This window comes from Rhinoraja longicauda, chromosome 3 (genome assembly GCF_053455715.1).
Source record: "Rhinoraja longicauda isolate Sanriku21f chromosome 3, sRhiLon1.1, whole genome shotgun sequence".
Taxonomy (NCBI): domain Eukaryota; kingdom Metazoa; phylum Chordata; class Chondrichthyes; order Rajiformes; family Arhynchobatidae; genus Rhinoraja; species Rhinoraja longicauda.
The window spans coordinates 55440746-55458981 of record NC_135955.1 but is presented as its reverse complement, the minus strand read 5'-3'; the positions used below and the strand labels follow the sequence as shown (position 1 = coordinate 55458981).

The 18236-nt window shown below is 38.8% G+C and overlaps 1 protein-coding gene across 4 annotated transcripts in view; it reads left to right on the top strand.

Moving 5' to 3' along the window:
• Positions 1-18236, top strand: part of naa35 (N-alpha-acetyltransferase 35, NatC auxiliary subunit) — a 60757-nt gene that overhangs the window by 32076 nt on the left and 10445 nt on the right. For all 4 annotated transcript variants that reach the window (XM_078396985.1, XM_078396984.1, XM_078396981.1 and 1 more), the window contains exons 10-20: positions 446-529; positions 5289-5403; positions 5951-6129; positions 6530-6589; positions 6867-6973; positions 9901-9967; positions 11963-12061; positions 14395-14573; positions 16187-16323; positions 16590-16657; positions 17208-17348. In XM_078396985.1, the coding sequence (XP_078253111.1) occupies positions 446-529; positions 5289-5403; positions 5951-6129; positions 6530-6589; positions 6867-6973; positions 9901-9967; positions 11963-12061; positions 14395-14573; positions 16187-16323; positions 16590-16657; positions 17208-17348 (1236 nt within the window). The remainder of the gene's footprint in view (positions 1-445; positions 530-5288; positions 5404-5950; positions 6130-6529; positions 6590-6866; positions 6974-9900; positions 9968-11962; positions 12062-14394; positions 14574-16186; positions 16324-16589; positions 16658-17207; positions 17349-18236) is intronic.

The window sequence follows — 18236 nt, the reverse complement described above, 5'->3', positions numbered from 1 at the left end:
TTCCTGCATCTATCCTGTCCAATCCTTTAAGAATGTTATATGTTTCTATAACATCCCCTCTCATCCTTCTAAATTCCAGTGAATATAAGCCCAGTCGACCCATTCTTTCATCAGATGTCAGTCCCGCCGTCTCGGGAATTAATCTGGTGAACCTACGTTGCACTCCCTCAATAGCAATAATGTCCTTCCTCAAATTAGGAGACCAAAATTGCACACAATACCCCAGATGCGGTCTCGCAACTACACGAGGTCCTCCTTGCTCCTAAACTCAAATCCTCTTGCAATGAAGACCATTAGCTTTCTTCACTGCCTGCTGTACCTGCATGCTTACTATAATTTAGTGCATACTTTTAAAAGAAGGTACCACATAGAAGACTATAATTGGCTTCCATTAATAAAGGAAATTTACTTTCTAATGTAATGTAATTTCCGTTTAATATTTCAGCATCAACAGTGCACAGCAGTGTTTGGCAGAATGAAGTTTACTCGGTTGTTACTAACTGCTCTGATTGCTTTCACAAAGAAAGAGGTAAGATACATCCCATGTTGAAGTCAACGATGATCTCCTTTGTTTTGTTGACATTCAGGACCAGATTGTTCGTGTTGCACCAGTCCACTGCATCAAGCAAAATTTGCATCAAGCATGAAAGTTCTTTGTCAATTTCAATAATAGATTCCTTACTAATAACCAGCATTGATCTGGGAAAATCATCCTAGAAGCGAGTATTTTGGTCCTGTTGGTCATGTTGAAGTTATTCAACATAACCAACAGGACCAAAATACTCGCTTCTAGGATGATTTTCCCAGATCAATGCTGGTTATTAGTAAGGAATCTATTATTGAAATTGACAAAGAACTTTCATGCTTGATGCAAATTTTGCTTGATGCAGTGGACTGGTGCAACACGAACAATCTGGTCCTGAATGTCAACAAAACAAAGGAGATCATCGTTGACTTCAGGAGAAACCGGCGCAGTCACACACCACTCCACATCAGTGGAGTTAATCAGTAGCACTAAATTCTACTGTGCAGATCGCAGACAGTCTGACCTGGTCCCTAAACACTGCATCTCTAGTCAAGAGAGCCCAGGAGCGTTTGCACTTTCTGCGCCGGATGAGAAGAGCACACCTCCCCCATCCCACCCTCACCACTTTCTACAGAGGCACCATAGAGAGCATACTGACCAGCTGCATCTCTGTCTGGTTTGGGGACTGCAAAGCCTCAGACTGGAAGTCCGTGCAGAGAGTGGTGAGGATGGCTGAGAAAATCATCGGGACTTCACTTCCTTCCATCCAGGACATTGCACACAAACGCTGCTTGACCAAGGCCAACAACATTATCAAAGACCCCACCCATCTCCATCATGGACTGTTCACCCTGCTGCCCTCTGGTAAAAGGTACTGCAGCATACGGAGCAGAACAGCCAGGTTCTGCAATAGCTTCTTCCCCCGAGCCATCTTCTTCTTCCTCTTCTTTCGTGTCCATCATCCATGTTTCAAATGTTACATCACTGTCATCGTCCGTCCTGAAAAGGGCACAAGCTTCCGGCGACAATCAGTGGGAGCCACTACTTGTACGATAGATGATGGTGGTAGCAGAATTAGCTCAGGACACTTCCAGTTTCCAGCCCCGCGACGTGGACGCTTCTGCTATAGGGCCATCAGACCCTTGAATTCCCAATAATCTGCCGCGATTAAATCAGTTATTTCTCTTTTTTATGTGCGAGTTACTTATTTATTTTATTTTATCTATTTTATTCTGTGTTACATTGTGAGCCAGATGCAACGGAATTTCGATCAAATACGCACTTGTCTGATGTATAGGTTTGAATGACAATAAAATTTTAAATAAATAAAAATAAATAAAATTAAAAAATAATCAATATTTGATGATACAGATAATACAAATTGTTTCAAAATTAGAACATATTGAAAATGCAAGTAAAACTTGATTAAGTTTTTTAAAGTAACCAACGAGGGCAAAGTTGTAGACATTGTCTATATGGATTTCAGGAAGACATTTGATAAGGTTCCGTGTGGTAGGCTGCCCTGGAAGGTCAGATTGTATAGGATCCAGAGAGAGCCAGCTGGGTAGAGAATTGGCATCAAGGTTGGAAGCAGAAGGTGATTGTGGAAGGTTGACTGGAAACCTGTGACTAGTGGTGTGGTGTGCTCAGGGATCAGTGCTGGGCCCATTACTGTTTGTGGTTTATACCAATGATTTGGTTGAGAATATAGAATGCATGACTAGTAAATGTGCAAATGACACTAAAGTGGGTGGTATGATATATAGCAAAGATGGTTATCAAAAATCATTGTAGGATCTTAATCAGCTGAGTAATGGGGCTGGAGAATGGTTAATGGGATTTACTACAGATAAGTGTGAGGTGTTGCATTTTGGGAAATCAAACCAAGCCAGGACCTTCACAATGATTGCCAGAACCTTGGGCAGGGCCCTTTGCCAAGCAGAGGGATCTAGGAGTGCAGGTACATTGTACCCTGAAAGTGGTGCCATAGATATGGTGATCAAGAAGCCTTTGGTACATTGAAATCATCAGTCAGCCATTGAGTATAGAAGTTGGGATATTATGAGATGTGGGATTTGGTTTCAACACTATGCCAGTCCTGAATGCTATCTAGTAAGAAGTGCCCAAAGAAAATGTTAGTGATGTTTGTATCAGACTAGACTTTGATCTCCTGAGATCAAATAACCTATTAAAAGTAACCATGAATATGAAACTAACTTTGTGACCTCTCATACTCTGTAAAAGCAATTGTTTCTGATGTGGATTCATAAAATGGGTGCTGGCAGCAAAGAATTTGATACCTTAAATAAAGCCAGAACTTTAAGTGGTTTAAAGAGTTTTTGGTTTCATGGTCAGTTGCTTTTATCATATCATATCATATCATATATATACAGCTGGAAACAGGCCTTTTCGGCCCTTCAAGTCCGTGCCGCCCAGTGATCCCCGTACATTAACACTATCCTACACCCACTAGGGACAATTTTTACATTTTTACAATTTTTACATTTACACAGCCAATTAACCTACGTACCTGTACGTCAGTCATTAATAATTTTCACGTTATTAACAATTTCCTGTCATTAATGATCGCGCTTTTCAGTGAGTGTAGGAAAATAACTGCAGATGCTGGTACAAATCAAAGGTATTTATTCACAAAATGCTGGAGTAACTCAGCAGGTCAGGCAGCATCTCAGGAGAGAAGGAATGGGTGACATTTCGGACCGAGACCCTTCTTCAGACTGAGCTTTTCATTGAGTTTCCTGATAAATTAATGGACAAATATACTAAGTTTGGAAAGTGACAGCAGGTACATAGCAACAGGTGGCATGGAAAACATTAATTAGCAGATTTTGGAGATTGGCAATTCATGATCTAATATGCCTGAATTTCTACTCTAGCTGTTTTAAGTATGGACTCGTATCTGCAGAACAAATGTAACCCTGAAGAAAGTTGACATTTGATTTACCTAAAACAAAAAGCCTAGCAAACACAAGTGCAGAGAGTTGTTTCTGCCTAAAATAAACTGATCATAAAGTAGTATAACTAGCAACTTTTTACAGAATTGTAATTGGGAATAGTTCACTTTTTCTGGCAGTTCTAGGCAAATTCACATTTTAAATGTGGATATTTTTAGGTGCTGAGGATTCTTATCAGTGTTGTAAATGATTGATTAGTAACTAGAATGTCTATAAGTAGACTAATGTCAAGCAATCATTATTTCAACAAGGTTATTCATTAACTTGGTTACAGTTATAACTCAAAAAATATTATAGGTGTTTTATGAATGAGGACAATGCAATCTCTTGTGTGATATATTTTTAAGGTGTGTTTTATTTTATTTTTAACTCTTTATGCTAAAAGAGAAACCAAAAATGTTGTTTATTGAACATAATTTTGAGGGAATACTTGTCAACTGGAATTTGTGGTATGCACCAACAATTTTGTCAAAATTGGCGGCTAAGTACTTGGAGATCCATTTATTTCAGACATAGCTCTTCTTAAATAATTTAAGACTGACAGATGAACAATGGTTTTGATGGAATTGCTAAAAGAATAAGATAAATATAAACAAATATTCCTAGCATGGAGAGGAAACTAGTTGTTTAACTGATCTATGCTTACATAATAGGGGAAGGGGGGTAAAATTGCAAAACAGCTATTATAACATATCTTTGCCCCTGACCTTGCTTTATCTGCTCCAAGCCTCTGCAAATATCAACTAGGGGCTGTAGAACCAAACTCAGGAGTTCCTTCAGATTTTCCCCATATTCCACCCTTGGGAATAGCCCACATGCAGCACCTCACCAGATATCTATATTCCAAGTCACCACTCCATAGATTTCAGTCTTGCAGCGTTGTTTGTTTTTTGTTGGGGAAAACTAAGAAAATGTGTGTCTTTAAACTAAAATCAAAACATTATTCCAATGAAATAGAAAATTGCATAAATTTGATGGAACCTAATAACTACAATGTATTATGCAAACTATAACATAAAAGTTGAGCCAACTTCAGTTTTTATAAGCTTTTAGTTAAATAGTACTGTAACCAAGTGCTAGGCTGGAGGGTGGGGCTACAGCGGCTTGTTGGAGACATGAATGTAAAACATAATCAGATTTAAAGTTTTAGTGTTTAGACCCACAAATTGCATTTATTCTCAGCTGCAGAGATTGTGCTAGAATTTCAGTAAAACAGGGTGCTGGGCATGTCAGATTTTTGTATTTAAACTGAATTACAGTAGGTTCAAGTACTGATGATTACTAAAAGCTCACACGCTTTAAATATATTTGTGCCAATTTGCGTAATATATCAGAAATTGTTACAGTAAGATGAACAAGATTCTGACATGAAACATCACATATCCATGTTCTCCAGAGATGCTGCCTAACCCACTAGGTTACTCCAGCACTTTTTTTTTCTATTTAAAAGTAAACTTTTTGTGATTACTGCCTATTCAGACTCGCAGTAGTATAAGGCAGAGGGTGAAAGGCAGTAAACAATACATTAATTTAGAACTCAGCAAAACAAGTTCATTTTGTGTGGATAGATGGAAAATGATACCCCACATTGTGTGTTATTTACTACTTGCCAATTAGCTGCATAATAGCATGGTAGAATTACAATAGAATCTATATTCTTTCATTGGTGCTGGTGCATTGCACGGTGTTTCTTTTCAGAAAGATCAGTGGTATCGTAAGCAATGCTTGAAAGGAAAATAAAGATTGTAACTGATTTTTGTTCATTTGTTTTTTTATTAATTTAATAGATGAATGCGGTGAGTGAAGCTCAGAAGCTTATGACCCAAGCTGCAGATCTTCTACCTGCTATACAAAATTCTATCCACCATGGTATTCAGGCCCAAAATGATACTACAAAAGGAGGTAATAAATATTTTGCACACTATAATTGTGTATCATTTTTAAGAATTCTTCTCTTGTACTAGAAAGGATGTTGAAAATGCTAGCATGTCAAGAGAAGGGAAAGTGCTATTTTTTTCTGTTTTGTTTCCGATAGGTATGCTATTTCAATATCAAGAATGAAATAATATTGAACCAATCATGCCCATTTTCATTACCTGAATAATAAAACTTTGCCACTTCTAAGAAAATTATCCAAAATATGTAACTCATTTGCTTTTTTTTGGGCAAATTATTGGCTCATGATATTGGATGTAAAATTACTTCCTCAGTGTGTACTGTGTCATACCATGGTGTAATTTGGCTAATGAACTCAATGACTGGAACATGCATATATCTTGGTCTGTTGATCCTAAATGTGAAGTGTTCCTGTTTACCTCAAACACCTAAAGCTTCCTAGGTCAGTACATGAGAATAATATCTTACAATTTTCAGTTTTTAGCTTTCAATTATGTTTTCAAACTAAGAATATGTGAAGATAAGTCAATGACCGTACACTTTTGTTTACTAGATCACCCGATAATGATGGGATTTGAACCTCTGGTCAATCAGAGATTGCTTCCTCCGACGTTTCCTCGCTATGCAAAAATTATAAAATGGGAAGATATGGTCAACTATTTTGCTAAGCTTATAGAGCGAATAAAAATGGTCTGTGAAGTTGTGAACTTGACAAATTTGCATAATATTTTAGTAAGTGCAAGATTTCTATTTTGTACAGATAACTGTGATTTATTGTTCATTTATTTGGTAATAGTGGTTCACAGCCTGGACAACAACATAGCAATTATAGATGGAATACACAGCCAATGCTAGTTTAAATTGCACTCTTTAAGAATTTTTACTGTTAAATTAATAACTTTTCTCTTCACATTTACTGAATGACCTCTAGTCAATTTTTCCTACATTTTGTTTGATAAACAATGTTGTTTTAAAACAAATGGAAATAATATCTCCAAAGTTCTTTGTAAGAATTTTGCAATTTTCAGAAAGACATTCCATAATAGTTATGCTATTAATATATCAAGATGATTTTTTAAAGGGACACTTTATCAGGATGTTAGTAATTTTTTAAAAAAGCTTTATTTTGTAGGACTTCTTCTGTGAATTTAGTGAACAGTCACCTTGTGTCCTCTCAAGATCTTTGTTGCAGGTATGTATGTATGCTTTTGTTCAGTTTGGACTGTCCTAATGGTTTCCTCCTTTATAGTTGCATATTCCCCATTATCAGAGATAAGCATACAAATCTTTTTTAAATGTTAAAAGTTAAGCATAAGTGTTTTCATTGAACATTTTTGAGATACATTTTAACTATTAGATTATTTGCACATTTTCAAAACAAATTTTTAATTTGAATAGACAATCCTTAAAACTAAGAATAGACAGTTGTTCGCAACAGAGAGAATATAGTCACAATATTTATTTTACAGGCAACATTCTTGGTGGATAATAAGAAGGTATTTGGTACACATTTGATGCAGGACATGATAAAAGATGCTTTGAGATACTTTGTCAGTCCTCCTGTGCTTTCATCCAAGTGAGTAAATAAAATATTGTGACCTTTCTAAAGAGCAGTATTCTTCCCACTTTCTAGCATGAGCTGCATTATGAACAAATACTTTGTTCCATCGCTTATTGATTTCAAAACTGCAATACGTTATTGTATAATCCATATTTTAAGCTATGGAACAAAGACAGAAAATGCTGGAAGTGCACAGCAGGTCAAGCAGCTTTTGTGGAAAGAGAATCTTTCAACATTTCAGGTGGAAGACATTTGCCAGGATGCTCAGCATTTCCTATTTCCAGTATCTGCAGTTTTTTGAATTTCTTGCTTGTCATCTTACATTTAAAAAACAGATTAATTTTGATCCTTGGTATGCAGGCAGGTTCACTTCTATTTTTCAATTATGGCTAGTTTTGGTGAAAGGTTATTGAGTTAAATATTAAACTTGTTCTCTCTTTGTAGATGCTGCACGAGCTGCTGATTATTCCAGCATTTTCTGGTTTTCTTTCAGATTTCCAGTATCTGCTTTTGACATTTTGTTTAGCATCTCTTCTGTATGAGTTAACAAATTTCATCAAAGCCATTTTTCTTATTTCATTTTCCTAATCCCATCAGAGAAAATTATTACTTCAATATTGCCTCCTAGCAACTGGAATATGTGATGTGTTAACATATAAATGGTGACGCCATATGTTTTTTTAAGTGCTGAATGCACAATCATAGCTAGCTTGGTAATGATATTATCTTGGAATGCATTCTAGTAACACTATTCCTTTTCCCCTTTTATCATCTTCCAAGGTTAAATATAGCTGGATATAAATATGCAAACAAATTAATATCTACATAAATTTCTTGGCACTGCATTCGGTGGAATTTTGTGTAGTATGTGAATTTTCTGCTGCATTGTTAAGTTTTTGATTTGTGACATTTTGAATGATTCTTAGAAGAATTTTATCTTCAAATATATTTCACAAATTTATTTTATTTAATGGTTAGCAGCTGTTGCAATATTACTGGATTGCACAGCTTCATAGATTCTGTCGCAATTGTTTTATTTCCTATAACAGTAGGTAATAAGGATATTATTGAAGGATACTCAATCTGGTCAGTGTTAATGTTCCTGGTAGAGATATGATTAGTCGCTGAAGTCAACTAAATCTGACATTTTCTTCTAACATGATTTGTTAATTTTCTATTAGTTTAATTTAGTTTAGAGATGCAGCGCGGAAACAGGCCCTTCGGCCCACCGGGTCTGCGCCGACTAGCGATCCCCGCATATTAACACTGTCCTACACCCACTAGGGACAGTTTTTACATTTACCAAGCCAATTCACCTACAAACCTGTAAGTCTTTGGAGTGTGGAAGGAAACTAAAGATCTCGGAGAAAACCCATGCAGGTCACGGGGAGAACGTACAAACTCCGTACAGACAGCGCCGAGGTCGGGATCGAACCCGGGTCTCCAGCGCTACATTCGCTGTAAGGCAGCAACTCTGCCACTGTGCCGCCTGTTAATTACTAATGCTTGGTATAAAGATTTTGCATGATTCGTAGATTTTGAAATTCTACCAATGGATATAAGCATAGTCCACTAAATAGAAAACTGTACTTGGGGCTAAGAACCTGCCATTCACTGACACAAATATTGATCCCATACCTTCAAAAATCACTGTGCGAAACTAACTGGACCTGAGGAACTGTATTTAATCACTGAGTCCCTCCTCAACAACAAGGAAGGAGAATAACATATTGCCCTTACTCGAGACCTTTCCAAACGTGAGGTTATGTTGAATGCAGGAGTGAAATCATCTGTTATGGTAGGGGCTATCAAACTCTGAAAGGAAATGCTGGAGTTTTAGAATGAAAGTGGCGTTTGATTTGGAATTAGATGAGTGAGTCTGGACATGACCAGAAGCTAGGTCCAACCTGGAGATTTTGATTCAATTGAGGTGGAACAGGGGTGTGGTAATGACAAGGGTGGTTGGGGGCACTCTCAGATAATGGGTTGGCATATTAACTATATTTAATTAGGTTGGAGGACTCTGATTTGATCTGCATTGCAGATTTACTGTGCACAGCAGAATTTCCTAGGCCTTGGGGAAGCCAGCAGCTGCATTGAGGCCAGTACAATGTGGGGAGAAGGTAAGTGCCTCATAGAATTCCTTGTGAGCCAGGAAGAGCCAGAGTCCTTCTTCCCACCCTGTACAGTAACCCCAGCTCCTGCACCTTTGAACCACTCCCTACCCTGAGATTATGCACCAGAACTATTTGGTCCATCTGCCTCTAGCAGGGTGCTCCTTATCCAACTGGAAGTCATGCTTTCAATTGCACTGATATCCATCCAGGAAACCTGCCAAAGCCTGGTGATACTTGCTTGACACTCCACCCTCTTGTCACCCACCCCACAAAAACATATTGGCTTTGGTGTGCGGACTTCCATTTGACAAATCCAACTTGGAGGCACTGCGCAACTGAAGCCCCAACCAGTCATCATCTTCAAGTAGAGGAAAGGGAAAGCTTTTTTATTATATTATAGAACAATGGTCCTCAATATGATAAGTGGTGTTTTAGTAAAGCGATAGTACACATCAAATACCTTGATAGTATACATCCACAGTTCAAACAAGTCCCTACTCAGAAGTATCTAGCTAATCAGACCATTTTGTTGAATCAAAATCTGAATTGAGAAGAATATTGGTGTTAGTTTATTAACATGTGATGTGACATGATATAAGACAATGTTTCTAAACTATCTTTGGATATTAAAAAATCAGCTATACAATATCAGCACTGATTAATTTTGGGATTTTCCAGCAGCTTTTTATTCTTGGATATGTAACTATATTAAGAAAATAATAGTTGGTAAGATGTATTTGAACTTTGAACCACTACCATAAGAACTTGAATCATGAATTGTAAAAATATAGTGACACTAATCATTCATCTTTGTGGTAATTTCAGGTGTTGCCTTTATAATAATCATCAAGCTAAAGATTACATTGACTCGTTTGTTACTCACTGTGTACGGGTAAGTAATCATCAATGTTTTTTTATTAGAGAACTAGACCAAGTGGACCCGTTGGGTCCAAACCTCGCCTGCATTGGTGCAGCACCCTCTCCCCCCCCCCTCCCCTCCCCCATCCCCCCCTAGCCCTCATCCCTTCTCCCCACCCTTTCCCCTCTCCCCCAACCCCCTCCCCTCTATCCCCCCCTCCCCTCTACTCCCCATCCCCCTCTCCCTTCCCCCCTCCCTCCACCTCCACCCCTCCCCTCTAGCCCAACCGTGGACTTGTTGCAAGGGGGGACAGGGAAAAGACACTGACCTCGGCACCGTTTCTCCTGCGGGCCGGGCATGGAACCAAAGCGTCAATCTGCGGCGGGGAACGGCGGCTATGGCATGTACCTGTTAACGGGCTGGAAATGTCTCCTGGGGCTGTGAGTGGGCAAGAGTGGATAGGGAGAAGGCACTAACCTCGGCCCCATTTCTCCTGCGGGCCGGGCGTGGAGCCGCAGCCTCTCCTGGGGGGGGGGGGGGGGGGGAGAGAGAGAGCGCATTTATTAAAGTTTATTAAGTAAATTGTTTTTAAAAAGTAACTAAAGTGGGTTTATTCAGACCACGGGGGAATGGTGAGCAGGATGGGCCTAAAATCGTCGCACGGTCGTGTACCGTTTTGGCTGTGTAGAGGGCATGGTACTCACACAAACACATAAACATATACACACAAACAAACTGAGAGTTTTAGTAATATAATAATAGATAGATAGTTCTTTATTAATCATTTCACTTAGAATGTTTAAAAATACAATTTCTTCAAATATTGTGGTAACAGACTTTTTTAAAGTTCATACTCTTCACAATGATCAGTAAAAATTCCTTCTGTTGCTTCTCATGTCTCCTTCCAAATTGTTTCTTATATATTTCTTGGACATGGACAGCCTTTTGCTTAAGCAACCTAAGCAACTTTCTTCGTGCACAAGATTAAAAAATGAATGTCAATGAACTGTTTTATTGGGCAAGTGCACACATGTTTGTTTATGTGTCTCATATGCAAGGTAAGAGGAGTGAGGTGAGAGGTTAGAATCACTTCCATTCTGTAATCAAAATTTTACACGGTTATGCAGTAGGAATCTGTAGCTAAGTATGAGAAGCAGGAACTGGCCATTTTGCTGGACTGAATAGAATTATATTATTGGAACAGATCAGATATTAAGTTTGAAACACTTGATCTGTGCTCAGCATTAACATAAAGTGCATTTACCTAGTTAGCTGTCATTTTATTTCATTTAAAACATGTGGCATTGATATCCAGTGACATTGTATGACAAGAGTCCAACAAAAAAATTCAGTCTGAAGAGGGATCTCGACCCAAAACTTCGCCTATCCATTGCCTGACAATAGACAATAGGTGCAGGAGTAGGTCATTCAGCCCTTCGAGCCGGCACCACCATTCAATGTGAGCATGGCTGATCATTCTCAATCAGTACCCCATTCCTGCCTTCTCCCCATACCCCCTGACTCCGCTATCCTTAAGAGCTCTATCTAGCTCTCTCTTGAATGCATTCAGAGAATTGGCCTCCACTGCCTTCTGAGGCAGAGAATTCCACAGATTTACAACTCTCTGACTGAAAAAGTTTTTCCTCATCTCTGTTCTAAATGGCCTTATTCTTAAACTGTGGCCCCTGGTTCTGGACTCCCCCAACATTGGGAACATGTTTCCTGCCTCTAACGTGTCCAATCCCTTAATAATCTTATATGTTTCGATAAGATCCCCTCTCATCCTTCTAAATTCCAGTGTATACAAACTATTTTAATCAACAGAGTATAAAATCTAACAGAACAATTATAATTTATATATATATATATTTTTTAAAATGGATTAAGAAAGAAAGCCTCTGCCTGTTACTGGAATCTCAAATGCTCAGATTCCAGTAGTAGAGGATTTTATTCTCCATGTGATATCCAGAGTATTATAGTATCTCCTTTGGAACCCTAAAACTATTTACTGTTTTTATTTGCTTGCAGCCGTTTTGCAGTTTAATCCAGATTCATGGACATAACAGAGCTCGGCAAAGAGATAAACTCGGCCACATTCTGGAGGAATTTGCCACTCTCCAAGATGAGGTAATTTCCACAATAAAACAAAATTAAGAGATCTTTCATTAATCCTTTTATGACCTCTGGATATTTCAGAGCAAACTAGAGACACGACAATTCATCAGAGGAGAACTTCAAAGTAGGGATATCTTGAGGGGTTTTCGCAGTGGAGCAGTAAAATGGAGAAACAAGGAACTACAGTTGTTGGTTTTGGTAATAAACCAGCAGAGTATAGAAGTTGAGGCATTATGTTACAGTGTACAAGGTATTGGTAAGGCCACACTTGGAGAACGGTGTTTAGTTTTGGAAGGAAGTCATTAAGCTGGAAAGAGTGCAAAGAAGATTTACAAGGATGTTGCCAGAACATGAGGGGCTCAACTATAGGGAGAGATTGGGCAGCCTAGGACTTTATTCCTTGGAATGCAGGAAGCTGACGGGCGATTTTATAGAGGTGTATAAAATCATGAGGGGAATAGTTAAGGTGACAGAGCTTTTAGCTTTTATGGGCCAAACATTGGCAAATGGATGGGCAACTAGCTTAGATGGGGCATCTTGGTTGGCATGGATGATTTGGGCCAAATGGCCTGTTTCCGTGCTGCCTGACTCTATTTGCAAATTGCCCAATCAATGTTTGCCCCTATATTTGTGATCGGGGCAAGATCAGACATGTTTCTGGGACCGGACCATACACTCAGCCAGACAGATCAATGGTTCACCTCTCTTTCAGAACAGACTTTAACGTGAGAATTATTTCTTTAAAATTTGCCTCTACTATTCCAAGACAGCCTCGATCACTCTCTCTGAAAGGTCCTTCTCTAAGAGCTACAAATACAGGAAGTGCAGGGGAGGGATCTGTAAGTACACATCTTTGTGAAATATTGTAATCACTTATAGTAAAACTTCCAAAGTCATTCAGAGTTGTCTGAACAGCCCAGTACTTTCATGTGGTGTGCTAATTAGAGTCTTTAGCACGTAAACATTAGATGTGATTGTTAACCAAACAAGAGTGAAGACAATTTCCTCACATACAAAAACATGGAGAATATAGAAAATAGATAGGAAAGTGGAACAGTACCAAGGGAAGGATAAAAGCTTTTTAATAAGCTAATAACTTATTATTTCCGACAATCATAGATCCAAGGAGAGATAGCTGAATGGATAGCAAATTGGCTCCATGGATGGAAGCAGAGGGTGATGATGGAAGGTTGTTTCTCAGACTGGAGGCCTGTGACTAGTGGTGTGCCTCAGGGTTCGGTGCTGGGCCCGTTACTGTTTGTTATCTACTTCAATGATTTAGATGAGAACATGCAGGGCAAGATTAACAAGTTTGCTGATGATACAAAAGTGGGTGGTTTTGCAGACAGTGAAGATGGTTGTGAAAGATTGCAGCAGGATCTGGAATGATTGGCCAGGTGGGCTGAGGGAATGTAATACAGAGAAGTGTGAGGTGTTGCATTTTGGGATGTCTAATAAGAGCAGGACCTACACAGTGAATGGTAGGCCCCTGGGGAGTGTTGTAGAGGGATCTAGGAGTGCAGGTACATGGTTCCTTGAAGGTCGAGTCACAGATAGATAAGGTGGTCAAAAAGGCTTTTGGCACATTGGCTTTCATCAGTAAGAGTATTGAGTATAGAAGTTGGGAGGTCATGTTGCAGTTGTTTAAGACGTTGGTGAGACCCCATTTAGAATATTGTGTTCAGTTCTGGGCACCATGTTATAAGAAAGATATTGTCAAGCTTGAAAGGTTTCAGAAAAGATTTACGGGGATGTTGCCAGGAATAGAGGGTGTGAGCTATAGGGAGAGGTTGAGTAGGCTGGGTCTTTATTCCTTGGAGTGCAGGAAGATGAGGGGTGATCTTATAAAGGTGTATAAAATCATGAGAGGAATAGATCGGGTAGATGCAGAGTCTTGCTCAGAGTACGGGAATCAAGGACCAGAGGACAGAGGTTCAAGGTGAAGGGGAAAAGATTTTATAGGAATCTGAGGGGTAACTCTTTCACACAAAGGGTGGTGGGTGTATGGAAGAAGCTGCCAGATGAAGTAGTTGAGGCTGTGACTATCCCAATGTTTAAGAAAGAGTTAGACAGGTACATGGATAGGACAGGTTTGGAGGGATATGGACCAAGCGCAGGCAGGTGGGACTAGTGTATGTGGGGACATGTTGGCCGGTGTGGGCAAGTTGGGCCGCAAGGGCCTGTTTCCACACTGTATCACTCTATGATTCTATTAGGTTATACGATTTATTTAGGAATTGGCTTAGTGATGACATCATGTAAATTTATTATACTTTATAAATGAAGAATATATCAGTCAAGGTACCGACTTATCACTTAATTTAAAAATGTACTCTTGCTTGCAGGCAGAGAAAGTGGATGCAGCACTCCATAGCATGTTATTGAAACGGGAACCACAAAGGCAACATCTTGCATGTTTAGGCACCTGGATTCTCTACCATAACCTTCGGATCATGATCCAATACCTGTTGAGTGGCTTTGAATTGGAACTTTACAGCATGCATGAGTACTACTATGTGTACTGGTATGAAAAATTAACTACCATCAAAGTATGTAATTATAGGTGTTTTTATTTTGCACAATTACCTTGAGGTATTGTGATCAGAGCTTCAGATAAAAATGTTTATGGCTATTCAATCTGATTTTCACCCTGTTTAGTTGTGAACAATTTAAAGTAGTAAAATATTGGATTCCACAATTGAGGAAAATGAGCTGAATTTTGCTCCAATAGTATAGTTTCAGTATTATTTTTATTTAAGTAAAATGTTCTTAAGTTTTAAGAGAAGGTATTTATTCACAAAATGCTGGAGTAACTCAGCAGGTCAGGCAGCATCTCAGGAGAGAAGGAATGGGTGACGTTTCGGGTCATGATGCTGCCTGACCTGCTGAGTTACTCCAGCATTTTGTGAATAAATACCTTCGATTTGTACCAGCATCTGCAATTAAGTTTTAAGAGAATTACTATTACGCATTCTCTGGTTAATTCGATTCTGAAATTCCTCATGTGACTTAAAGAGTAAATGTAGTAGAGAATTAAATATAAAATAAAACCATGATAAATCTTTTAAAATCTCTGTCGTTTGTATAAATTACTTTAACTTTTAATTGGATGTTTCAAGTTTTTTTTGAGGGACTGAGGTGTGTGCAAACTAATTTATGCAGATGACTAAGATGGACTTGGCAACACAATCTGATTATTATCTACATATTTGATAATGATTTTAAACCTTCAGAATATTTCTTATTGTCTAACATTGTGCTCTCCTTACATTCATGTACATGGATCCAAGGACATTGCTCCTTCATTATTTTTCTTTTTAATCCAAGTATGCTCAATTCAAACCAGTTTGTTTTAAATAAATGTCTGTAATTTTCCAGTTGACACAGACTAGTCAGTCAGTTGATACAGAATAATCAATAGTCAGTGCCATGGAATATGCCATAACCTTCTTAAATATCTTGGGCGGCACAGTAGCACAGCGGTAGAGTTGCTGCCTTACAGCACTTGCAGCGCCGGAGACCCGGGTTCGATCCCGACTATGGCTGCTCTCTGTACGGAGTTTGTACGTTCTCCCCATGATGGCGTGGGTTTTCTCCGAGATCTTCAGTTTCCTCCCACACTTCAGACATACAGGTATGTAGGTAAATTGGCTTGGTAAATGTAAAAAAAATTGTCCCTAGTGTGTGCAGGATGGCGGTAATGTGCAGGGATTGCTGGTCGTTGCAGACCCAGTGGGCAGAAGTAAACTAAACTAAACTAAATCCCATCAAAAATAATTGACAATGATCACATTTCGGAAAATAAATTTCTTGCATTTTCATAATTCCATTGTTTCAATATCCATAGTGTCTGTAAAATCTGAATATAACCACCCAATTTTGGTCAAAATTCATTCCAGTCAATTGTAGTTTCTAGTTGTGTTCTTTTTGTATCATATAATTGAGTAAAGTCATAAGATTATAAAAATATAAAATATGCGCAATATTAGCTGATTTAGTACAATTTGCTATTTTTAAACCATTGCTCTTATTTCTTTTTGTTCCGTACTTTGTGAAAATCCATTGAATGTTGCTTAGTTTGACTAAATATCCAAAAGTTCTTCCCGATATGTTTTAATCGTTCATACTGCTCTGCAGGTACCTTTCAGAATTCCTGTATGCTTGGTTGATATCAACACTGAGCCGTGCTGATTCCTCTCAAATGGCAGAAGAACGGATTGTGGAAGAACAACAGAAAGGGCGGAGCAGCAAGAAGACAAAGAAAAAGAAGAAAGGTGTTTAAAATAAACTGTGATTATGCCTTTCATTTGGGTACAGTATTGCAGTGCGTTAATGCAAAGGTGGGCTTGTCTTTATTGGTAATATCTTGCCTAACAATTTGGGAAATAATCTGTGCAATGTAATAATATAATTTTAAGGGCATTTATAGCAAGCTTGTTAGAAGTAATGTGCAAGCATAATTTACCTTTGAGAATAAGACCTGAAGAATTGCATTTTTAATGACTTTTAATTAATTGGCCTTTCTTTGTCTTAAATTCAGTTCGACCATTAAGTAAAGAAATCACTTTGAGCCAGGCTTATCATAATATGTGTGCTGGAATGTATAAGGTAAGGACATTTTTACATATGTTAGGTTACTATGTCAGAGAGCAAACAGAAATCCTGAGCTTTAAAGGTCAGTAAAGCAAGAAGAGTCACACAAATATAGTTTAGAAATAACAAGAATAACAGATAAAAATAAAATATTTCTGACAGTCCTCCTTGCCTGAAAATATTAGCAAGAGCAATCGCTCTGCCATAGAAGCTGTTGGATCAAATGTCAGAATATGAATAGCTAGAGACAACCATTAGCTTGAGCTGGTAAAGTATTGGCAATGGTTGTGTCTTGCTATAACATAGATATAGCATGGTTTGAATTTTGGTTACTCAGTGCTGCAGAAACAGATTGCTGAAACTTTGGCAATTTCCCCAACTCGTACCAGTATTGCTGAAATCTCCAAGAACGGGCTGAAGATTCAGCTCTCAGATCCCAGAACCTCATATTAATGCATTTAATATGTCATTTATTTCCCTTGTTTTCTGTAGTTATGACAATTGGTTATGTTCAATATCAATTTTGAATCTTAATTATTTATATTTTCCCTGTTTTATTGTGTAGACAATGATAGCCTTTGATATGGATGGAAAAGTGAGAAAGCCAAAATTTGAGCTAGATAGTGAACAGGTTCGATATGAGCATAGATTTGCTCCTTTCAATGGTGTTCTTACTCCACCACCAGTGCACTATCTACAGTTTAAGGTGAGTACAAAAGTTAAGAGTTTCACAGTAGTTTATTACATAATCTGCCTTTTCATTGTGGAAATAAGATTGTTTGGCTCCGTTATTATTTAAGAAGCACTACTAAAAGATATCAATTTAAGGCTCTGTGCCTGAACCCCTCTGTCAGTGATCATCAACTTCCTGACAGACAAGAAGCAGCATGTGAGGCTGGGAAAGCACATCTCGGACCTGCTGACCCTTAGCATAGGAGAACCACAAGGCTGTGTACTCTCCCCCTCTCCTTTACTATCTCTACACCAACGACTGCACCTCCACAGACTCCTTTGCCAAGCTTCTCACGTTTGCAGCTGACACATCCTTGGCGTCCTGGTGCCATCGCAACAACCTGGAGCTCAATGCTCTTAAGACAGTGGAATTGATTGTAGACTTTAGGAGAGCTCCCCCTCCCCTCCCCCACTCACCATCAACACACCATAGTCACATCTGTGGAGTCATTAAATTCCTTGGAACCATCATCTCCAGGGAACTTAAATGGGAGGCCACCATCGACTCCACAGTCAAAAAGGTCCAACAGAGGATGTACTTCCTGCTGCTGCTGAGAAAACACAATCTGCCACAGGCAATGATGGTCCAGTTTTATACTGCCATCATAGAGTCTGTCCTCACCTTCTCCATCATAGTCTGGTTTGGCTCAGCCACGAAGCATGACATCCGGAGGCTGCAGCGCATCTTTCGATCAGCTGGAAGGTTGTTGGCTGCAACCTTCCCCCCATTGATTATCTGTAAACTGCAAGGGCCAGGAAGCGAGCAGGTAAGATAATCTCTGACTCCTCTCACCCAGGCCACAAACTCTTTGAAGTACTTCCCTCTGGGAGGCGACTCCGGACTGTCAAAGTCGTCACAGCC